We start from the raw sequence: 23,841 nt of genomic DNA on the forward strand, positions 1-23,841 counted from the left end.
GGTTCTGGGAACATTGAAGAATGTGTGGAAGGTGAAAATGTTATCTCGGAGAGCAAAAATGGGTATGTTTGAAGGAATAGTGGTTCCAACAATGTTATATGGTTGTAAGGTATGGGTTGTGCAGATGAGGGTGGATGTGTTGGAAATGAAATGTTTGAGGATAATATATGGTGGAAGACGGTTTGATTAAGTAAAGAAAGGGTAAGAGAGATGTGTGGTAATAAAAAGACTGTGTTGAGAGAGCATAAGATGGTGTGTTGAAATGGTTTGGACACATGGAGAGAATGAGTGAGGAAAGATTGACAAAGAGGATATATGTCAGAGGTGAGGGGAAAAAGAAGTGGGAGACCAAATTGAAGATGGAAGGATGGGGTGAAAAAGATTTTGAGCATTCGGGGCCTGAACATACAGGAGGGTGAAGAGCGTGCAAGGAAAAAAGTGCATTGGAACGATGTGGTATACCGGGGTTGACGTGCTGTCAGTGGATTGAACCAGGGCATGTGAAGCATCTGGGGTAAACCATGGAAAGGTTTGTACGACCTGGATGTGGAAGGGAGCTGTGGTTTCAGTGCATTATACATGACAGCTAGAGACAATGTGAACGAATGTGGCCTTTGTTGTCTTTTCCTAGCGCTACCTCATGCGGGCGCGGGGAAGGGGGGGTACCATTTCATGTGTGGTGGGGTGGCGACGGGAGTGGATGAAGGCAGCAAGCATGAGTATGCATATGTCTGTGTATGTATATGTACATATATGTTGAACTGCATAGGTATGTATATGTATATATATGTTGAAATGTATAGGTATGTATATGTGCGTGTGTGGGCATTCATGTATATACATATGTATGTGGGTGGGTTGGGCCATTCTTTTGTCTGTGTCCCTGTGCTACCTTGCTAATGCGGGAGACAGTGACTAAGTATAATAAATAATATAGATGTAACAAAAAAATACATAAAGTGGCAAGGAAAATACATTTCTTAACCAACAGGAATTTCAAAGTAGTTGCAAATGGATACATATCTGAGGAAGAATATATACTGTAGATACTGTCTGAGGTAGAAGTAGGCAGTAGGAACATTAGGTAGGAGCATGGGCAAACGCTGTGCTAGAGTTGCCCTCTGCCAGTGGGTTGTTAAGGGTGAGGCACTAAAGCCTAAGAAGCAGCACTGGAGTTCACTAGCTATGGACACACTATTGCCATGGTCATCACCTTGAGGGAGTTCCAGTTGGAACATGCATCAAAGATACAGATTGATTAGGTAGAAGTTGGTGAAAAAATTGCTTAGGAGCCTATGCAAACACTGCACTAGACTTACTCTCTTCCAGTGGCCTGTTAAGGCTGAGGCACTAAAGGTTAAGAAGAAGTACTGGAATTTGCTATTTATGGAGACTATTACCATGGCCACCCCCTTGAGGGATTTCCAGAATAGAACAGGCATCAGAGATTTCGAGAGATAGATAAGGTACTGCAAGGAACAATTCTGAATGCAATATGCTTTTTAATCATGACCTCAGATATAGATAAGTGAATGAGAGTGCAGTCAGGTGTTTCCCAGATGACATGAGCCTAGGTAAATAAATCTAGATAATGTATTCAGATGGACTGTTTAATGGAATTCAGTGAAGAGAATTTTGGACATAATAGTCATGAACAGCTATTGCTGCTTCAGTGAATACATACAGAGGTCCTACAGGAAAAGAAATAAATAGTGAAGGAAACCTCAGACATTTGAGAATAATTTTGAATAAAAAAACTTGAAATCAAGGAATATATGGAAAAGACAATGATGACAATGTTTAATGTATATGTATGAAGTAAACTTGAACACTGCAGTGCTGTATGGTCGCCATTAAAGCAGACTGAATTGAACAAAATGGAAAAAATACAAATCAAATTTCAGATGTAAGATAAATGGAATGGAGCATATGAATTACCTTAAACGATTAAAAGAACTAAAGCTTTATAGCTTTCAATATTGGAAGGAGAGATATATAATAATATATGCCTGGCAACAAGTAGAAGGCATAAAGAACAATGTTTTGAACCTGACAGACTACACAAGGATAAGTCAGTAATAGTTCCTGGAAACAGATAAAAAATGTACATGACAAAGATAATGAGTGCCCAACAAAGAAGTTGGAATGACAATTTAATGTGATACCAAGTGGAATAAGAAATTTAAATGAGCTGACCACAGAAACACTGAAAAGACATGCCTAGAATAGATAATTATGCCAGACAAGCAGCCACTGGAAAAACACCATGTAGAAAAAGCAAGACAAATGAGGGGACAAGGATGGGTGGTTAAGAGAAATGTACATCATCACACAAATCAAATGGTGAGCGCAACATGGCATGATCTTGTCAGTACATAGGTAGGTACTCTTGTCTATCTATATCTCTGATGCCTGTTCCAACTAGAACTCAGTTAAAGGGGTCTCCATACCTTTGTTTTCCTCAGAGATAAAACAACCAGGTTCTTCTCCTTAAAAATGCTATCTATCTCCCTTCTCATCTTGCTTACATCCACATTTCAAATACCCTAACCTGATCCCTATGGAATATAATTACTCCTCAACTGTATCCTTCTTCTGTTTAGACTCTTTAAGAATCAAAAATACTAGGAGGGGAGGGATTCCAGAGCCCCTGCTCCCATCCCCTTTGAAAGCCTTCAGGAAACTCCACAGAAGGGTTTCCTGGGACAGGGAAGTAAGTAAATAATGTAGTTTTGAAAAAATTGAAGCTTTTGAAAAAATTGAAGCATCACTTTAAAGTCTGTATTTTGTTTTTACATACAGTACATTTTACAAAAAAAAAAACCAATTTCCTCAAATACTGAAAACCTTACTGAATGGTATTTAGCAATTAATTAATAAAACCATCATGTACACTGTGTCTAAGTATTTCTCACATACATTCTTCAAAGCAAACACCTGATCCACACATCCTCTACCACTTCTGAAACCACACTGCTCTTCCCCAATCTGATGCTCTGTACATGCCTTCACCCTCTCAATCAATACCCTCCCATATAACTTACCAGGAATACTCAACAAACTTATACCTCTGTAATTTGAGCACTCACTCTTATCTCCTTTGCCTTTGTACAATGGCACTATGCACGCATTCTGCCAATCCTCAGGCACCTCACCATGAGTCATACATACATTAAATAACCTTACCAACCAGTCAACAATACAGTCACCCCCTTTTTTAATAAATTCCACAGCAATACCATCCAAACCTGCTGCCTTGCCGGCTTTCATCTTCCGCGAAGCTTTTACTACCTCTTCTCTGTTTACCAAATCATTTTCCCCAACCCTCTCACTTTGCACACTTTGTGAGAAATACTTAGAAAAGCAAATGGATTTGTATGTAGCATTTATGGATCTGGAGAAGGCATATGATAGAGTTGATAGAGATGCTCTGTGGAAGGTATTAAGAATATATGGTGTGGGTGGCAAGTTGTTAGAAGCAGTGAAAAGTTTTTATCGAGGATGTAAGACATGTGTATGTGTAGGGAGAGAGGAAAGTGATTGGTTCTCAGTGAATGTAGGTTTGCGGCAGGGGTGTGTGATGTCTCCATGGTTGTTTAATTTGTTTATGGATGGGGTTGTTAGGGAGGTGAATGCAAGAGGGGCAAGAATGAAGTCTGTTGTGGATGAGAGAGCTTGGGAAGTGAGTCATTTCTTGTTCGCTGATGATACAGCGCTGGTGGCTGATTCATGTGAGAAACTGCAGAAGCTGGTGACTGAGTTTGGTAAAGTGTGTGAAAGAAGAAAGTTAAGAGTAAATGTGAATAAGAGCAAGGTTATTAGGTACAGTAAGGTTGAGGGTCAAGTCAATTGGGAGGTAAGTTCGAATGGAGAAAAACTGGAGGAAGTGAAGTGTTTTAGGTATCTGGGAGTGGATCTGGCAGCGAATGGAACCATGGAAGCGGAAGTGAATCATAGGGTGGGGGAGGGGGCGAAAATCCTGGGAGCCTTGAAGAATGTGTGGAAGTCGAGAACATTATCTCGGAAAGCAAAAATTGGTATGTTTGAAGGAATAGTGGTTCCAACAATGTTGTATGGTTGTGAGGCGTGGGCTATGGATAGAGTTGTGCGCAGGAGGGTGGATGAGCTGGAAATGAGATGTGTGAGGACAATGTGTCGTGTGAGGTGGTTTGATCGAGTAAGTAATGTAAGGGTGAGAGAGATGTGTGGAAATAAAAAGAGCGTGGTTGAGAGAGCAGAAGAGGGCATTTTGAAATGGTTTGGGCACATGGAGAGAATGAGTGAGGAAAGATTGACCAAGAGGATATATATGTCGGAGGTGGAGGGAACGAGGAGAAGTGGGAGACCAAATCGGAGGTGGAAAGACGGAGTGAAAAAGATTTTGAGTGATCAGGGCCTGAACATGCAGGAGGGTGAAAGGCGGGCAAGGAATAGAGTGAATTGGATCGATGTGGTATACCGGGGTTGACATGCTGTCAGTGGAATGAATCAGGGCATGTGAAGCGTCTGGGGTAAACCATGGAAAGCTGTGTGGGGCCTGGATGTGGAAAGGGAGCTGTGGTTTCGGGCATTATTGCATGACAGCTAGAGTCTGAGTGTGAACAAATGAGGCCTTTTGTTGTCTTTTCCTAGTGCTACCCCACACACATGAGGGGGGAGGGGGATGGTATTCCATGTGTGGCGAGGTGGCGATGGGAATGAATAAAGGCAGACAGTGTAAATTGTGTGCATGGGTATATATGTATGTGTCTATGTGTGTATATATATGAGTACACTGAGATGTATAGGTATGTATATTTGCGTGTGTGGACGTGTGTGTATATACATGTGTATGGGGGTGGGTTTGGCCATTTCTTTCGTCTGTTTCCTTGCGCTACCTCGCAAACGCGGGAGACAGTGACAAAGCAAAATAAATAAATATAAATACACTGTGTCTATTGTACCACAATAATGTTAGTTATCATGTAAAAATAAAAGTGCATGTTTCAATCCTTTATTCATCAGGGATTAACTTTTAGAACAGCTGTTTACAATAAACTCAATGTATCACACTGTATCACCTCTGTTTTCTATTGAACATTTTCACTCTATACCTAAAGTACAGCAAATATTCCCAGTATCTCTACCACACCATACCATTACAGAACACTATCACAAATGTAAATAATCAACTTTCTCTGTTCCAATAAGAGTGTTCCAATACAGTGATCAAGGTTGAAAAGCATTCCTCTCATAAGAAATGGAGTAGTTGTTATTCTTGTAGAGCTGTTATATTTCTTACATTAAAAGTAACAAAATATTCAATTTCACTGTTATCAGTTCTTTGAACAAGATCAAAATTTCATATTATTGAACTTTAATATTTCATAATTCACACAAACACAGGAAGCAAATTTTATATTATCCAAATACTATTCAAGTATTACAATAGAATCAATCTTTCACTTTGCGTAACAAATGAAGGAATACAAAAGTAATGTCAAATATCTATTTCAGAAACTTAATAACTGCTATTATCCTCTTCTCTTCTGTGTAGAGATATACAGGACATTGTTACCTCTGATGAAAGCATCACCATATTTGTTCTTGAGCTGTCCATTTAGGTATTCTTCACTCTGTTCTAATGCAATGTTCATGTAGCCGTCTAAACAAGCCAAGACACCTAATGGAGAAAAAAAAAAAACTTTTTCACTGAGTTGTTGTTATGATGTTATGATTAAATGCCTATTTCTTAATTCAGTTCCAAACAAACTTTTGCTTTCCAGGATGAAGCAACTTCTCTGCTACTACTTCTTGTCATCATATACAAGAAGATTGGGCAATTCTGAGTCCTCTCTGAGTTTTACATGCAGTAAAAGTTTGGTAAAATGTTTAAGAGTTTTGTCTGTACAGCCTTTGCTCTCTGGCTACTTATTACTAATTCAGGGCATATACAGTATTAATCAAAGCTGGCTCACTCGTGACCTGAGGGCCAATCCCAATGGGGAAATGCCTTCAAAATAACTATAATAAAATATTTCACATTTTATAAAGGACATGATATATAGAAGTAAATCAGTAAGGAAGGCTAAGAAGGTACCAGGGATTAGATTATCAAACGTATAACTAAAAAAGAAACACTGCAAAATATGGAATGGAGCATATAAATTATCATGAACGATTAAAAGAACTAAAGCTTTATAGCTTTGAATGTTGGAAGGAGAGATATACAATGATACATGCCTGGCAAAAAGTAGAAGGCATGCTATTCATTAGAATTTGTTACAAAATTCTATGTAATACTGAAAGCTTTGCAGAATATGAAAGCCAGCAAGGCAGCGGGTTGGGATCATATTGCAGTGGAATTTATAAAAAAAGGGAGTGGCTGTGTTGTTGATTGGTTGGTAAGGATATTCATTGTATGTATGGATCATGATGAGGTACCTGAGGATTGGCAGAATGCATGCATAGTGCCACTATACAAAGGCAAAGGGGATAAAGGTGAGTGTTCAAATTACAGAGGTAAAAGTATGTTGAGTATTCCTGGGAAATTATATGGGAGGGTATTGATTGAGAGGGTAAAGGCATATACAGAGTATCAGATTGGGGAAAAGCAGTGCAGTTTCAGAAGTGGTAGAGGATGTGTGGATCAGGTGTGTGCTTTGAAGAATGTATGTGAGAAATACTTAGAAAAACAAATGGATGTGCATGTAGCATTTATAGATCTGTAGACGGCATATGATAAGGTTGATAGAGATGCTGTGTGGAAGGTTTTAGGAGTATATGGCATGGGAGGTAAGTTGCTACAAGCAGTGAAAAGTTTTAACCAAGCATGTAAGGCATGTGTATGAGTAGGACGAGAGGAAAGCGACTGGTTCCCAGTGAATGTCGGTCTGCGGCAGGGGGTGTGTGATGTCTACATGGTTGTTTAATTTGTTTATGGATGGGGTGGTTAGGGAGGTGAATGCAAGAGTTTTGAAGAGAGGAACAAGTATGCAGACTGTTGTGGATGAGGGGGCTTGGGAAGTGAGTCAGTTGTTGTTCAGCAATGATACAGCGCTGGTGGCTGATTCGGGTGAGAAACTGCAGAAGTTGGTAACCGAGTTTGGTACAGTGTGTTAAAGAAGAAAGTTAAGAGTAAATGTGAATAAGAGCAAGGTTATTAGGTTCAGTAGGGGTGAGGGACAAGTTAATTGGGAGGCGAGTTTGAATGGAGAAAAAGTGGAGGAAGTGAAGCGTTTTAGATATCTGGGAGTGGACTCAGCAGCAGATGGAACCATGGAAGTGGAAGTGAGTCACAAGGTAGGGGAGGAGGCAAAGGTTCTGGGAGCATTGAAGAATGTGTGGAAGGTGAGAACGTTATCTCGAAAAGCAAAAATGGGTATGTTTGAAGGAATAGCAGTTCCAACAGTGTTTTACCATGTCGAGGCATGGGCTATAGATTGGGTTGTGAGGTGGAGGGTGGATGTGTTGGAAATGAATGTTTGAGGACAATATGTGGTGTGATGTGGTTTGATCGAATAAGTAATGGAAATAAAAAGAGTGTGGTTGAGAGAGCTGAAGAAAGTATGTTGAAATGGTTTGGACACATGGAGAGAATGAGTGAGAAAAGATTTACAAAGAGGATATGTGTCAGAGGTGGATGGATAAAGGAGAAGCGGGAGACCAAACTGGAGGTGGAAGGATGGAGTGAAAAAGATTTTGAGCGAATGGGGCCTGAACATGAAGGAGGATGAGAGGCCTGCAAGGGATAGGGTGAACTGAAATGATGTGGTATACCGTGGTCGACGTGCTGTCAACAGACTGAACCAGGGCATGTGAAACATCTGTGGTAAAACATGGAAAGGTCTCTGGGGCCTGGATGTGGATAGGGAATTGTGGTTTCAGTGCATTACACATGACAGCTAGAGACTGAGTGTGAATGAATGTGGCCTTTTTTGTCGGTTTTCCTGGTGCTACCTCACTGGAGCAGGGGGTGGCAATGCTGTTTCCTGTGGGGTGATGTGACTCTGGGAAAGGAATATGTACATGTGTATATATGCATAATGTGAATGTGAATGTGTATGTATGTTTGTTATCCCTGGGGATAGGGGAGAAAGAATGCTTCCTATGTATTCCCTGCGTGTCGTAGAAGGCAATTAAAGGGAAGGGAGCAGGGGGCCGGAAATCCTCCACCCTCGTTTTTTTTTTTCAATTTTCCAGAAGGAAAAGAGAAGGGGGCCAGATGAGGATATTCCCTCAAAGGTCCAGTCCTCTGTTCTTAATGCTACCCCGCTAATGCAGGAAATGGCGAATAGTATAAAAGAAAGAAAGATGTATGTGTGTATGTATATATATATGTGTATATGAGTGGATGTGTCCTTTTCTTCGTCTGTTTCCTGGTGATACCTCACTGACGCGTGAAACAGAGTTCAAGTATAATAATAAGGGGGGATGTCATTTCCTGTGTGACAGGGTAGCAACAGGATGAAGGCAAGCAAGTATGAATATGTATGTGTATATATGTATATGTCTGTGTACGTATATGTATATGTAAATGTTTGAGAACAATATGTGGTGTGAGGTGGTTTGATGGAGTAAGTAATGAAAGGGTGAGAGAGAGGTGTGGTAATAAAAAGAGTGTGGTTGAGAGAGCAGAAGAGGGTGTTTTGAAATGGTTTGGTCACATGGAGAGAATGAGTGAGGAAAGATTAACAAAGAGGATATATGTGTCAGAGGTGGAGGGAATGAGAAGTGGGAGACCAAATTGGAGGTGGAATGATGGAGTGAAAAAGATTTTGAGTGATCAGGACCTGAACATGCAGGAGGGTGAAAGGTGTGCAAGGAATAGAGTGAATTGGAACGATGTGATATACTGGGGTTGACGTGCTGTCAATGGATTGAACCAGGGCATGTGAAGTGTCTGGGGTAAACCATGGAAACTTCTGTGAGGCCTGGATGTGGAAAGGGAGCTGTAGATTCGGTGCATTATACATGACAGCTAGAGACTGAGTGTGAACGAATGAGGCCTTTGTCTTTTTCTAGCACTATCTCGCGCACATGGGGGGAGGGGATTTTCATTTCATATGTGGTAGGGTGGTGACGGTAAAGGAATAGGGGCAGACAGTATGAATTATGTACATGTGTATATATGTATATGTCTGTATATATATATATATATATATATATATATATATATATATATATATATATATATATATATATATATATATTTTTTTTTTTTTTTTCATACTATTTGCCATTTCCCGTGTTAGCGAGGTAGCGTTAAGAACAGAGAACTGGGCCTTAGAGGGAATATCCTCACCTGACCCCCTTCTCTGTTCCTTCTTTTGGAAAATTAAAAAAAAAAAAAGAAAAAAAAGGAATGTGTATGTGTAGGAAGAGAGGAAAGTGATTGGTTCTCAGTGAATGTAGGTTTGCGGCAGGGGTGTGTGATGTCTCTATGGTTGTTTAATTTGTTTATGGATGGGGTTGTTAGGGAGGTGAATGCAAGAGTTTTGGAAAGAGGGGCAAGTATGAAGTCTGTTGGGGATGAGAGAGCTTGGGAAGTGAGTCAGTTGTTGTTCGCTGATGATACAGCGCTGGTGGCTGATTCATGTGAGAAACTGCAGAAGCTGGTGACTGAGTTTGGTAAAGTGTGTGGAAGAAGAAAGTTAAGAGTAAATGTGAATAAGAGCAAGGTTATTAGGTACAGTAGGGTTGAGGGTCAAGTCAATTGGGAGGTGAGTCTGAATGGAGAAAAACTGGAGGAAGTGAAGTGTTTTAGATATCTGGGAGTGGATCTGGCAGCGGATGGAACCATGGAAGCGGAAGTGGATCATAGGGTGGGGGAGGGGGCGAAAATTCTGGGAGCCTTGAAGAATGTGTGGAAGTCGAGAACATTATCTCGGAAAGCAAAAATGGGTATGTTTGAAGGAACAGTGGTTCCAACAATGTTGTATGGTTGCGAGGCGTGGGCTATGGATAAAGTTGTGCGCAGGAGGATGGACGTGCTGGAAATGAGATGTTTGAGGACAATGTGTGGTGAGGTGGTTTGATCGAGTAAGTAACGTAAGGGTAAGAGAGATGTGTGGAAATAAAAAGAGCGTGGTTGAGAGAGCAGAAGAGGGTGTTTTGAAATGGTTTGGGCACATGGAGAGAATGAGTGAGGAAAGATTGACCAAGAGGATATATGTGTCGGAGGTGGAGGGAACGAGGAGAAGAGGGAGACCAAATTGGAGGTGGAAAGATGGAGTGAAAAAGATTTTGTGTGATCGGGGCCTGAACATGCAGGAGGGTGAAAGGAGGGCAAGGAACAGAGTGAATTGGAGCGATGTGGTATACCGGGGTTGACGTGCTGTCAGTGGATTGAATCAAGGCATGTGAAGCGTCTGGGGTAAACCATGGAAAGCTGTGTAGGTATGTATATTTGCGTGTGTGGACGTATGTATATACATGTGTATGGGGGTGGGTTGGGCCATTTCTTTCATCTGTTTCCTTGCGCTACCTCGCAAACGCGGGAGACAGCGACAAAGCAAAAAAAAAAAAAAAGAAAAAAATATATATATATATATATATATATATATATATATATATATATATATATGATCAATAAAAATGGTATGTTGATATGTACATGTATGTATATGTACGTGTATGGGTGTGTATGTATATATACATATGTGTATATGAATGGATGGACCATTCTTCATCTGTTTCCTGGTGCTACCTTGCTGACGTGGGAAACAGTGATTAAAGTATAATTATAATATTTATTTATTATACTGAAAAAGGACTGGTGATTGGGAATACCTGGTTTAAAAAGCGAGATATACATAAGTATACGTATGTAAGTAGGAGAGATGGCCAGAGAGCGTTATTGGATTACGTGTTAATTGACAGGCGCGCGAAAGAGAGACTTTTGGATGTAAATGTGCTGAGAGGTGCAACTGGAGGGATGTCTGATCATCATCTTGTGGAGGCTAAGGTGAAGATTTGTATGGGTTTTCAGAAAAGAAGAGTGAATGTTGGGGTGAAGAGGGTGGTGAGAGTAAGTGAGCTTGGGAAGGAGACTTGTGTGAGGAAGTACCAGGAGAGACTGAGTACAGAATGGAAAAGGTGAGAACAATGGAAGAAAGGGGAGTGGGGGAGAAATGGGATGTATTTCGGGAAATCAGTGATGGATTGCGCAAAGATGCTTGTGGCATGAGAAGCGTGGGTGGTGGGTTGATTAGAAAGGGTAGTGAGTGGTAAGATAGTGAAGAAGTAAGATTATTAGCGAAAGAGAAGAGAGAGGCATTTGGACGATTTTTGCCGGGAAAAATGGAATTGAGTGGGAGATGTATAAAAGAAAGAGACAGGAGGTCAAGAGAAAGGTGCAAGAGGTGAAAAAGAGGGCAAATGAGAGTTGGGGTGAGAGAGTATTTTGGGGTGAGAGAGTATCATTAAATTTTGGGGAGAAGAAAAAGATGTTCTGGAAGGTTTTTTTAGGAGAAGAAAAAGATGTTACTTTTACTGCTTCTAACAACTTGCCTCCCACACCATATATTCTTAATACCTTCCACAGAGCATCTCTATCAACTCTATCATATGCCTTCTCCAGATCCATAAATGCTACATACAAATCCATTTGCTTTTCTAAGTATTTCTCACATACATTCTTCAAAGCAAACACCTGATCCACACATCCTCTACCACTTCTGAAACCACACTGCTCTTCCCCAATCTGATGCTCTGTACATGCCTTCACCCTCTCAATCAATATCCTCCCATATAATTTACCAGGAATACTCAACAAACTTATAACCTCTGTAATTTGAGCACTCACTCTTATCCCTTTGCCTTTTTTACAATGGCATTATACATGCATTCCGCCAATCCTCAGGCACCTCACCATGAGTCATACATACATTAAATAACCTTACCAACCAGTCAACAATACAGTCACCCCCTTTTTTAATAAATTCCACTGCAATACCATCCAAACCTGCTGCCTTGCCGGCTTTCATCTTCTGCAAAGCTTTTACTACCTCTTCTCTGTTTACCAAATCATTTTCCCTACCCTCTCACTTTGCACACCACCTCGACCAAAAACACCCCATATCTGCCACTCTATCATCAAACACATTCAACAAACCTTCAAAATACTCACTCCATCTCCTTCTCACATCACCACTACTTGTTATCACCTCCCCATTTGCGCCCTTCACTGAAGTTCCCATTTGTTCCCTTGTCTTACGCACTTTATTTACCTCCTTCCAGAACATCTTTTTATTCTCCTAAAATTTAATGATACTCTCTCACCCCAACTCTCATTTGCCCTTTTTTTCACCCCTTGCACCTTTCTCTTGACCTCCTGTCTCTTTCTTTTATACATCTCCCACTCAAATTTCATTTTTTCCTGCAAAAAATCGTCCAAATGCCTCTCTCTTCTCTTTCACTAATACTCTTACTTCTTCATCCCACCACTCACTACCCTTTCTAATCAACCCACCCTCCCCCTCTTCTCATGCCACAAGCATCTTTTGCGCAATCCATCACTGATTCCCTAAATACATCCCATTCCTCCCCCACTCCCCTTACTTCCATTGTTCTCACCTTTTTCCATTCTGTACTCAGTCTCTCCTGGTTTTTATTGAGGATGTAAGGCATGTGTACGTGTAGGAAGAGAGGAAGTGATTGGTTCTCAGTGAATGTAGGTTTGCGGCAGGGGTGTGTGATGTCTCCATGGTTGTTTAATTTGTTTATGGATGGGGTTGTTAGGGAGGTAAATGCAAGAGTTTTGGAAAGAGGGGGCAAGTATGCAGACTGTTGTGGATGAGGGGGCTTGGGAAGTGAGTCAGTTATTGTTCAGCAATGATACAGCGCTGGTGGCTGATTCGGTGTGAGAAACTGCAGAAGTTGGTAACCGAGTTTGGTACAGTGTGTTAAAGAAGAAAGTTAAGAGTAAATGTGATAAGAGCAAGGTTATTAGGTTCAGTAGGGGTGAGGGGACAAGTTAATTGGGAGGCAAGTTTGAATGGAGAAAAAGTGGAGGAAGTGAAGTGTTTTAGATATCTGGGAGTGGACTCAGCAGCAGATGGAACCATGGAAGTGGAAGTGAGTCACAAGGTAGGGGAGGAGGCAAAGGTTCTGGAAGCATTGAAGAATGTGTGGAAGGTGAGAACGTTATCTCGAAAAGCAAAAATGGGTATGTTTGAAGGAATAGCGGTTCCAACAGTGTTTTACCATGTCGAGGCATGGGCTATAGATTGGGTTGTGTGGTGGAGGGTGGATGTGTTGGAAATGAATGTTTGAGGACAATATGTGGTGTGATGTGGTTTGATCGAATAAGTAATGGAAATAAAAAGAGTGTGGTTGAGAGAGCTGAAGAAAGTATGTTGAAATTGTTTGGACACATGGAGAGAATGAGTGAGAAAAGATTTACAAAGAGGATATGTGTCAGAGGTGGATGGATAAAGGAGAAGCGGGAGACCAAACTGGAGGTGGAAGGATGGAGTGAAAAAGATTTTGAGCGAATGGGGCCTGAATATGAAGGAGGATGAGAGGCCTGCAAGGGATAGGGTGAACTGAAATGATGTGGTATACCGTGGTCGACGTGCTGTCAACAGACTGAACCAGGGCATGTGAAACATCTGTGGTAAAACATGGAAAGGTCTCTGGGGCCTGGATGTGGATAGGGAGTTGTGGTTTCAGTGCATTACACATGACAGCTAGAGACTGAGTGTGAATGAATGTGGCCTTTTTTGTCGGTTTTCCTGGTGCTACCTCACTGGAGCAGGGGGTGGCAATGCTGTTTCCTGTGGGGTGATGTGACTCTGGGAATGGAATATGTACATGTGTATATATGCATAATGTGAATGTGAATGTATATGTATGTTTGTTATCCCTGGGGATAGGGGAGAAAGAATGCTTCCTATGTATTCCCTGCGTGTCGTAGAAGGCAATTAAAGGGAAGGGAGCAGGGGGCCGGAAATCCTCCACCCTCGTTTTTTTTTTTCAATTTTCCAGAAGAAGGAAAAGAGAAGGGGGCCAGATGAGGATATTCCCTCAAAGGTCCAGTCCTCTGTTCTTAATGCTACCCCGCTAATGCGGGAAATGGCGAATAGTACAAAAGAAAGAAAGATGTATGTGTGTATGTATATATATGTGTATATGAGTGGATGTGTCCTTTTCTTCGTCTGTTTCCTGGTGATACCTCACTGACGCGTGAAACAGAGTTCAAGTATAATAATAAGGGGGGATGTCATTTCCTGTGTGACAGGGTAGCAACAGGATGAAGGCAAGCAAGTATGAATATGTATGTGTATATATGTATATGTCTGTGTACGTATATGTATATGTAAATGTTTGAGAACAACATGTGGTGTGAGGTGGTTTGATGGAGTAAGTAATGAAAGGGTGAGAGAGAGGTGTGGTAATAAAAAGAGTGTGGTTGAGAGAGCAGAAGAGGGTGTTTTGAAATGGTTTGGTCACATGGAGAGAATGAGTGAGGAAAGATTAACAAAGAGGATATATGTGTCAGAGGTGGAGGGAATGAGGAGAAGTGGGAGACCAAATTGGAGGTGGAATGATGGAGTGAAAAAGATTTTGAGTTATCAGGGCCTGAACATGCAGGACGGTGAAAGGTGTGCAAGGAATAGAGTGAACTGGAACGATGTGATATACTGGGGTTGACGTGCTGTCAATGGATTGAACCAGGGCATGCGAAGTGTCTGGGGTAAACCATGGAAACTTCTGTGGGGCCTGGATGTGGAAAGGGAGCTGTAGATTCGGTGCATTATACATGACAGCTAGAGACTGAGTGTGAACGAATGAGGCCTTTGTCTTTTTCTAGCACTATCTCGCGCACATGGGGGGGAGGGGATTTTCATTTCATTTGTGGTAGGGTGGTGACGGTAAAGGAATAGGCGCAGACAGTATGAATTATGTACATGTGTATATATGTATATGTCTGTATATATATATATATATATATATATATATATATATATATATATATATATATATATATATTTATCGAGGATGTAAGGCATGTGTACGTGTAGGAAGAGAGGAAAGTGATTGGTTCTCAGTGAATATAGGTTTGCGGCAGGGGTGTGTGATGTCTCCATGGCTGTTTAATTTGTTTATGGATGGGGTTGTTAGGGAGGTAAATGCAAGAGTTTTGGAAAGAGGGGCAAGTATGAAGTCTGTTGGGGATGAGAGAGCTTGGGAAGTGAGTCAGTTGTTGTTCGCTGATGATACAGCGCTGGTGGCTGATTCATGTGAGAAACTGCAGAAGCTGGTGACTGAGTTTGGTAAAGTGTGTGGAAGAAGAAAGTTAAGAGTAAATGTGAATAAGAGCAAGGTTATTAGGTACAGTAGGGTTGAGGGTCAAGTCAATTGGGAGGTGAGTTTGAATGGAGAAAAACTGGAGGAAGTGAAGTGTTTTAGATATCTGGGAGTGGATCTGGCAGCGGATGGAACCATGGAAGCGGAAGTGGATCATAGGGTGGGGGAGGGGGCGAAAATTCTGGGGGCCTTGAAGAATGTGTGAAAGTCGAGAACATTATCTCGGAAAGCAAAAATGAGTATGTTTGAAGGAATAGTGGTTCCAACAATGTTGTATGGTTGCGAGGCGTGGGCTATGGATAGAGTTGTGCGCAGGAGGATGGATGTGCTGGAAATGAGATGTTTGAGGACAATGTGTGGTGTGAGATGGTTTGATCGAGTGAGTAACGTAAGGGTAAGAGAGATGTGTGGAAATAAAAAGAGCGTGGTTGAGAGAGCAGAAGAGGGTGTTTTGAAGTGGTTTGGGCACATGGAGAGAATGAGTGAGGAAAGATTGACCAAGAGGATATATGTGTCGGAGGTGGAGGGAACGAGGAGAAGAGGGAGACCAAATTGGAGGTGGAAAGATGGAGTGAAAAAGATTTTGTGTGATCGGGGCCTGAACATGCAGGAGGGTGAAAGGAGGGCAAGGAATAGAGTGAATTGGAGCGATGTGGTATACCGGGGTTGACGTGCTGTCAGTGGATTGAATCAAGGCATGTGAAGCGTCTGGGGTAAGCCATGGAAAGCTGTGTAGGTATGTATATTTGCGTGTGTGGACGTATGTATATACATGTGTATGGGGGGGGTTGGGCCATTTCTTTCGTCTGTTTCCTTGCGCTACCTCGCAAACGCGGGAGACAGCGACAAAGTATAATAATAATAATAATAATATATGTATACGTTGAGATGTATAGGTATGTATATGTGCGTGTGTGGACATGTATATATACACATGTGTATGTGGGTGGGTTGGGCCATTCTTTCATCTGTTCCTTGTTCTACCTCGCTAACGGGTGAGACAGCGACAAAGTACAATGAATCAATATAAATGGATATGTTGATATGTACATGTATGTATATGTACGTGTATGGGTGTGTATGTATATATACATATGTGTATATGAATGGATGGACCATTCTTCATCTGTTTCCTGGTGCTACCTTGCTGACGTGGGAAACAGTGATTAAGTATAATTATAATATTTATCTATTATACTGAAAAAGGACTGGTGATTGGGAATACCTGGTTTAAAAAGCGAGATATACATAAGTATACGTATGTAAGTAGGAGAGATGGCCAGAGAGCGTTATTGGATTACGTGTTAATTGACAGGCGCGCGAGAGAGACTTTTGGATGTAAATGTGCTGAGAGGTGCAACTGGAGGGATGTCTGATCATCATCTTGTGGAGGCTAAGGTGAAGATTTGTATGGGTTTTCAGAAAAGAAGAGTGAATGTTGGGGTGAAGAGGGTGGTGAGAGTAAGTGAGCTTAGGAAGGAGACTTGTGTGAGGAAGTACCAGGAGAGACTGAGTACAGAATGGAAAAAGGTGAGAACAATGGAAGAAAGGGGAGTGGGGGAGGAATGGGATGTATTTCGGGAATCAGTGATGGATTGCGCAAAAGATGCTTGTGGCATGAGAAGCGTGGGTGGTGGGTTGATTAGAAAGGGTAGTGAGTGGTAAGATAGTGAAGAAGTAAGATTATTAGCGAAAGAGAAGAGAGAGGCATTTGGACGATTTTTGCCGGGAAAAATGCAATTGAGTGGGAGATGTATAAAAGAAAGAGACAGGAGGTCAAGAGAAAGGTGCAAGAGATGAAAAAAAGGGCAAATGAGAGTTGGGGTGAGAGAGTATCATTAAATTTTAGGGAGAATAAAAAGATGTTCTGGAAGGAGGTAAATAAAGTGCGTAAGACAAGGGAGCAAATGGGAACTTCAGTGAAGGGCGCAAATGGGGAGGTGGTAACAAGTAGTGGTGATGTGAGAAGGAGATGGAGTGAGTTTTTTGAAGGTTTGTTGAATGTGTTTGATGATAGAGTGGCAGATATAGGGTGTTTTGGTCGAGGTGGTGTGCAAAGTGAGAGGGTTAGGGAAAATGATTTGGTAAACAGAGAAGAGGTAGTAAAAGCTTTGCGGAAGATGAAAGCCGGCAAGGCAGCAGGTTTGGATGGTATTGCAGTGGAATTTATTAAAAAAGGGGGTGACTGTATTGTTGACTGGTTGGTAAGGTTATTTAATGTATGTATGACTCATGGTGAGGTGCCTGAGGATTGGCGGAATGCGTGCATAGTGCCATTGTACAAAGGCAAAGGGGATAAGAGTGAGTGCTCAAATTACAGAGATATAAGTTTGTTGAGTATTCCTGGTAAATTATATGGGAGGATATTGATTGAGAGGGTGAAGGCATGTACAGAGCATCAGATTGGGGAAGAGCAGTGTGGTTTCAGAAGTGGTAGAGGATGTGTGGATCAGGTGTTTGCTTTGAAGAATGTATGTGAGAAATACTTAGAAAAGCAAATGGATTTGTATGTAGCATTTATGGATCTGGAGAAGGCATATGATAGAGTTGATAGAGATGCTCTGTGGAAGGTATTAAGAATATATGGTGTGGGAGGCAAGTTGTTAGAAGCAGTGAAAAGTAACATCTTTTTCTTCTCCTAAAAAAACCTTCCAGAACATCTTTTTCTTCTCCCTAAAATTTAATGATACTCTCTCACCCAAAATACTCTCTCACCCCAACTCTCATTTGCCCTCTTTTTCACCTCTTGCACCTTTCTCTTGACCTCCTGTCTCTTTCTTTTATACATCTCCCAATCAATTTCATTTTTTCTCTGCAAAAATCGTCCAAATGCCTCTCTCTTCTCTTTCACTAATACTCTTACTTCTTCATCCTACCACTCACTACCCTTTCTAATCAACCCACCTCCCACTCTTCTCATGCCACAAGCATCTTTTGCGCAATCCATCACTGATTCCCTAAATACATCCCATTCCTCCCCCACTCCCCTTACTTCCATTGTTCTCACCTTTTTCCATTCAGTACTCAGTCTCTCCTGGTTTTTATCGAGGATGTAAGGCATGTGTACGTGTAGGAAGAGAGGAAAGTGATTGGTTCTCAGTGAATGTAGGTTTGCGGCAAGGGTGTGTGATGTCTCCATGGTTGTTTAATTTGTTTATGGATGGGGTTGTTAGGGAGGTGAATGCAAGAGTTTTGGAAAGAGGGGCAAGTATGAAGTCTGTTGGGGATGAGAGAGCTTGGGTATTGAGTCAGTTGTTGTTCGCTGATGATACAGCGCTGGTGGCTGATTCATGTGAGAAACTGCAGAAGCTGGTGACTGAGTTTGGTAAAGTGTATGAAAGAAGAAAGTTAAGAGTAAATGTGAATAAGAGCAAGGTTATTAGGTACAGTAGGGTTGAGGGTCAAGTCAATTGGGAGGTGAGTTTGAATGGAGAAAAACTGGAGGAAGTGAAGTGTTTTAGATATCTGGGAGTGGATCTGGCAGCGGATGGAACCATGGAAGCGGAAGTGGATCATAGGGTGGGGGAGGGGGCGAAAATTCTGGGAGCCTTGAAGAATGTGTGGAAGTCGAGAACATTATCTCGGAAAGCAAAAATGGGTATGTTTGAAGGAATAGTAGTTCCAACAATGTTGTATGGTTGCGAGGTGTGGGCTATGGATAGAGTTGTGCGCAGGAGGATGGATGTGCTGGAAATGAGATGTTTGAGGACAATGTGTGGTGTGAGGTGGTTTGATTGAGTAAGTAACGTAAGGGTAAGAGAGATGTGTGGAAATAAAAAGAGCGTGGTTGAGAGAGCAGAAGAGGGTGTTTTGAAATGGTTCGGGCACATGGAGAGAATGAGTGAGGAAAGATTGACCAAGAGAATATATGTGTTGGAGGTGGAGGGAACGAGGAGAAGAGGGAGACCAAATTGGAGGTGGAAAGATGGAGTGAAAAAGATTTTGTGTGATCGGGGCCTGAACATGCAGGAGGGTGAAAGGAGGGTAAGGAATAGAGTGAATTGGAGCGATGTGGTATACCGGGGTTGACGTGCTGTCAGTGGATTGAATCAAGGCATGTGAAGCGTCTGGGGTAAACCATGGAAAGCTGTGTAGGTATGTATATTTGCGTGTGTGGACGTATGTATATACATGTGTATGGGGGTGGGTTGGGCCATTTCTTTCGTCTGTTTCCTTGCGCTACCTTGCAAACGCGGGAGACAGCGACAAAGCAAAAAAAAAAAAAAAAAAAAAGAAATATATATATATATATATATATATATATATATATATATATATATATATAGGGGAGAAAGAATACTTCCCATGTATTCCCTGCGTGTCGTAAAAGGCGACTAAAAGGGAAGGGAGCGGGGGGCTGGAAATCCTCCCCTCTCATTTTTGATTTTCCAAAGGAAGGAACAGAGATGGGGGCCAAGTGGGGATTTCCCTCAAAGGCTCAGTCCTCTATTCCTAAAGCTACCTCGCTACCGCGGGAAATGGCGAATAGTATGAAAAAAAAAAAAAAATATATTGGGGTGCCTAAATGTGTGTGGATGTAACCAAGATGTGAAAAGAGGAGAGATAGGTAGTGTATTTGAGGAAAGGAACCAGGATGTTTTGGCTCTGAGTGAAATGAAGCTTAAGGGTAAAGGGGAAGAGTGGTTTGGGAATGTCTTGGGAGTAAAGCCAGGGGTTAGTGAGAGGACAAGAGCAAGGGACGGAGTAGCAATACTCCTGAAACAGGAGTTGGGGGAGAATGTGATAGAATGTAAGAAAGTAAATTCTAGATTAATATGGGTAAAACTGAAAGTTGATTGAGAGAGATGGGTGATTATTGGTGCATATGCACCTGGGCATGAGAAGAAAGATCATGAGAGGCAAGTGTTTTGGGAGCAGCTGAATGAGTGTGTTAGTGGTTTTGATGCACAAGACCGGGTTATAGTGATGGGTGATTTGAATGCAAAGGTGAGTAATGTGGCAGTTGAGGGAATAATTGGTATACATGGAGTGTTCATTGTTGTAAATGGAAATGGTGAATAGCTTGTAGATTTATGTGCTGAAAAAGGACTGGTGATTGGGAATACCTGGTTTAAAAAGAGAGATATACATAAGTATACGTATGTAAGTAGGTGAGATAGCCAGAGAGTGTTACTGGATCATGTATTAATTGATATGCGTGCGAAAGAGAGACTTTTGGATGTTAATGTGCTGAGAGGTGCAACTGGAGGGATGTCTGATCATTATCGTGTGGAGGCGACGGTGAAGCTTTTTAGAGGTTTTCAGAAAAGAAGAGAGAATGTTGGGGTGAAAAAGAGTGGTGATAGTAAGTGAGCTTGGGAAGGAGAATTGTGCGAGGAAGTACCAGGAGAGACTGAGTACAGAATGGAAAAAGGTGGGAACAAACATACCTAAACATCTCAAAGTATAAATATATATACACACACAGACATATACATATATACACATGTACGTAATTCATACTGTCTCCCTTTATTCATTCCCATCGCCACCCTGCCACACGTGGAATAACATCCCCCTCCCCACTCATGTGTGCGACGTGGCGCTAGGAAAAGACAACAAAGGCCTGATTCTTTCACACTCAGTCTCTAGATGTCATGTAATAATGCACCGAAAGCACAGCTCCCTTTCCACATGCAGGCCCCACACAACTTTCCATGGTTTATCCCAGACACTTCACATGACCTAGTTCAATCCCTTGACAGCATGTTGACCCCGGTATACCACATCGTTCCAATTCACTCTATTCCTTGCACACCTTTCACCCTCCTGCAGGTTCAGGCCCCAATCCCTCAAAATCTTTTTCATTCCATCTTTCCACCTCCAATTTGGTCTCCTGCTTCTCCTCGTTCCCTCCACCTCCGACATATATATCCTCTTGGTCAATCTTTCCTCACTCATTTTCTCCATGTGACCAAACCATTTCAAAACACCCTCTTCTGTTCTCTCAACCACACTCTTTTTATTTTCACACATCTCTCTTACCCTTACATTACTTATTCGATCAAACCACCTCACACCAGATATTGTCCTCAAACATCTTATTTCCAGCACATCCACCCTCCTCACAACTCTATCCATAGCCCACACGTGCCAAGCATATAACATTGTTGGAACTACTATTCCTTCAAACATACCCATTTTTGCTTTCCGAGATCATGTTCTCGACTTCCACACATTCTTCAGCGCTCCCAGAACTTTCGCCCCCTCCCCCACCCTATGATTCACTTCCGCTTCCATGGTTCCATCTGCTGCTAAATCCACTCCCAGATCTCTAAAACACTTCACTTCCTCATGTTTTTCTCCATTCAAACTTACCTCCCAATTGATCTGTCCCTCAACCCAACTGTACCTAATAACCTTGCTCTTATTCACATTTACTCTCTGCTTTCTCCTTTCACAACTTTACCAAACTCAGTCACCAGCTTCTGCAGTTTCTCACATGAATCAGCCACCAGTGCTGTATCATCAGCGAAGAAGAACTGACTCACTTCCCAAACTCTCTCATCCACAACAGACTGCATACTTGCCCCACTTTCCAAAACTCTTGCATTCACCTCCCTAACAACCCCATCCATAAACAAACTAAACATCCATGGAGACATCATACACCCCTGCCGCAAACCTACATTCACTGAGAACCAATCACTTTCCTCTCTTCCTACACATACACATGCCTTACATCCTTGATAAAAAGTTTTCACTGCTTCTAACAACTCCCCTCCCACACCATACATTCTTAATATCTTCCACAGAGCATCTCTATCAACTCTGTCATATGCCTTCTCCAGATCCATAAATGCTACATACAAATCCATTAGCTCTTCTAAGTATTTCTCACATACATTTTTCAAAGCAAACACCTGATCCACACATCCTCTACCACTTCTGAAACCACACTGCTCTTCCCTAAAGTGATGCTCTGTACATGCCCACACCCTCTCAATCAATACCCTCCCATAAAATTTACCAGGAATACTCAACAAACTTATACCTCTGTAACTTGAGTACTCACTTTTATCCCATTTGCCTTTGTACAATGGCACTATGCACGCATTCCGCCAATCCTCAGGCACCTCACCATGAGTCATACATACATTAAATAACCTTACCAACCAGTCAACAATACAGTCACCCCCTTTTTTAACAAATTCCACAGCAATACCATCCAAACCCGCTGCCTTACCGGCTTTCATCTTCCGCAAAGCTTTTACTACCTCTTCTCTGTTTACCAAATCATTTTCCCTAACCCTCTCACTTTGCACACCACCTCGACCAAAACACCCTATATCTGCCACTCTGTCATCAAACACATTCAACAAACCTTCAAAATACTCATTCCATCTCTCTCTCACATCACCACTACTTGTTATCACCTCTCCATTAGCCCCCTTCACTGACGTTCCAATTTGTTCTCTTGTCTTACGCACTATATTTACCTCCTTCCAAAACATCTTTTTATTCTCCCTAAAATTTATTGATACTCTCTCACCCCAACTCTCATTTGCCCTCTTTTTCACCTCTTGCACCTTTCTCTTTACCTCCTGATTCTTTCTTTTATACATCTCCCACTCATTCGCATTATTTCCCTGCAAAAATCATCCAAATGCCTCTCTCTTCTCTTTCACTAGTACTCTAACTTTTTCATCCCACCACTCACTACCCTTTCTAATGTCCACCTCCCACGCTTCTCATGACACAAGCATCTTTTGCGCAAGCCATCACTGCTTCCCTAAATACATCCCATTCCTCCTCCACTCCCCTTACGTCCTTTGTTTTCACCTTTTTCCATTCTGTATTCAGTCTCTCCTGGTACTTCCTCACACAAGTCTCCTTCCCAAGCTCACTTACTCTCACCACTCTTTTCATCCTAAGATTCTCTCTTCTTTTCTGAAAACCTCTACAAATCTTCACCTTCGCCTACACAAGATAATGATCAGACATCCCTTCAGTTGCACCTCTCAGCACATTAACATCCAAAAGTCTTCCTTTTGTATGCCCATCAATTAACACGTAATCCAATAACGCTCTCTGGCCATCTCATCTACTTACGTATGTATTCCTATGTATATCTCTCTTTTTAAACCAGGTATTCCCAATCATCAGTTCTTTTTTAACACATAAATCTACAAGCTCTTCACCATTTCCATATACAACACTGAACACCCCATGTACACCTATCATTCCCTCAACTACCAAATTACTCACCTTCGCATTCAAATCACCCATCACTATAACCTGGTGTCGTGCATCAAAACTACCAACACACTCACTCAGCTGCTCCCAAAACACTTGCTTCTCATGATCTTTCTTTTCATGCCCAGGTGCATATGCACCAATAATCACCCATCTCTCTCCATCCACTTTCAGTTTTATCCATATCAATCTAAAGTTTACTTTCTTACACTCTATCACATACTCCCACCACTCCTGTTTCATGAGTAGTGCTACTCCTTCCCTTGCTCTTGTCCTCTCACTAACCCTTGACTTTACTCCCAAGACATTCCCAAACCACTCTTCCCCTTTACCCTTGAGCTTCGTTTCACTCAA

General features: G+C 41.7%; 1 protein-coding gene across 4 annotated transcripts in view; it reads right to left on the bottom strand.

Annotated features, from left to right (window-relative positions):
* Nucleotides 1-4,979: 4,979 nt before the first annotated feature.
* Nucleotides 4,980-23,841, bottom strand: part of LOC139761946 (U6 snRNA-associated Sm-like protein LSm6) — a 51,881-nt gene continuing 33,019 nt past the window's right edge. For all 4 annotated transcript variants that reach the window (XM_071686652.1, XM_071686650.1, XM_071686651.1 and 1 more), the window contains exon 3: nt 4,980-5,662. In XM_071686652.1, coding sequence (XP_071542753.1) covers nt 5,514-5,662 — 149 coding nt within the window. In that variant the 3' untranslated portion in view covers nt 4,980-5,513. The remainder of the gene's footprint in view (nt 5,663-23,841) is intronic.

The sequence above is a fragment of the Panulirus ornatus genome, chromosome 42, assembly GCF_036320965.1.
Source record: "Panulirus ornatus isolate Po-2019 chromosome 42, ASM3632096v1, whole genome shotgun sequence".
NCBI classification, from domain to species: domain Eukaryota; kingdom Metazoa; phylum Arthropoda; class Malacostraca; order Decapoda; family Palinuridae; genus Panulirus; species Panulirus ornatus.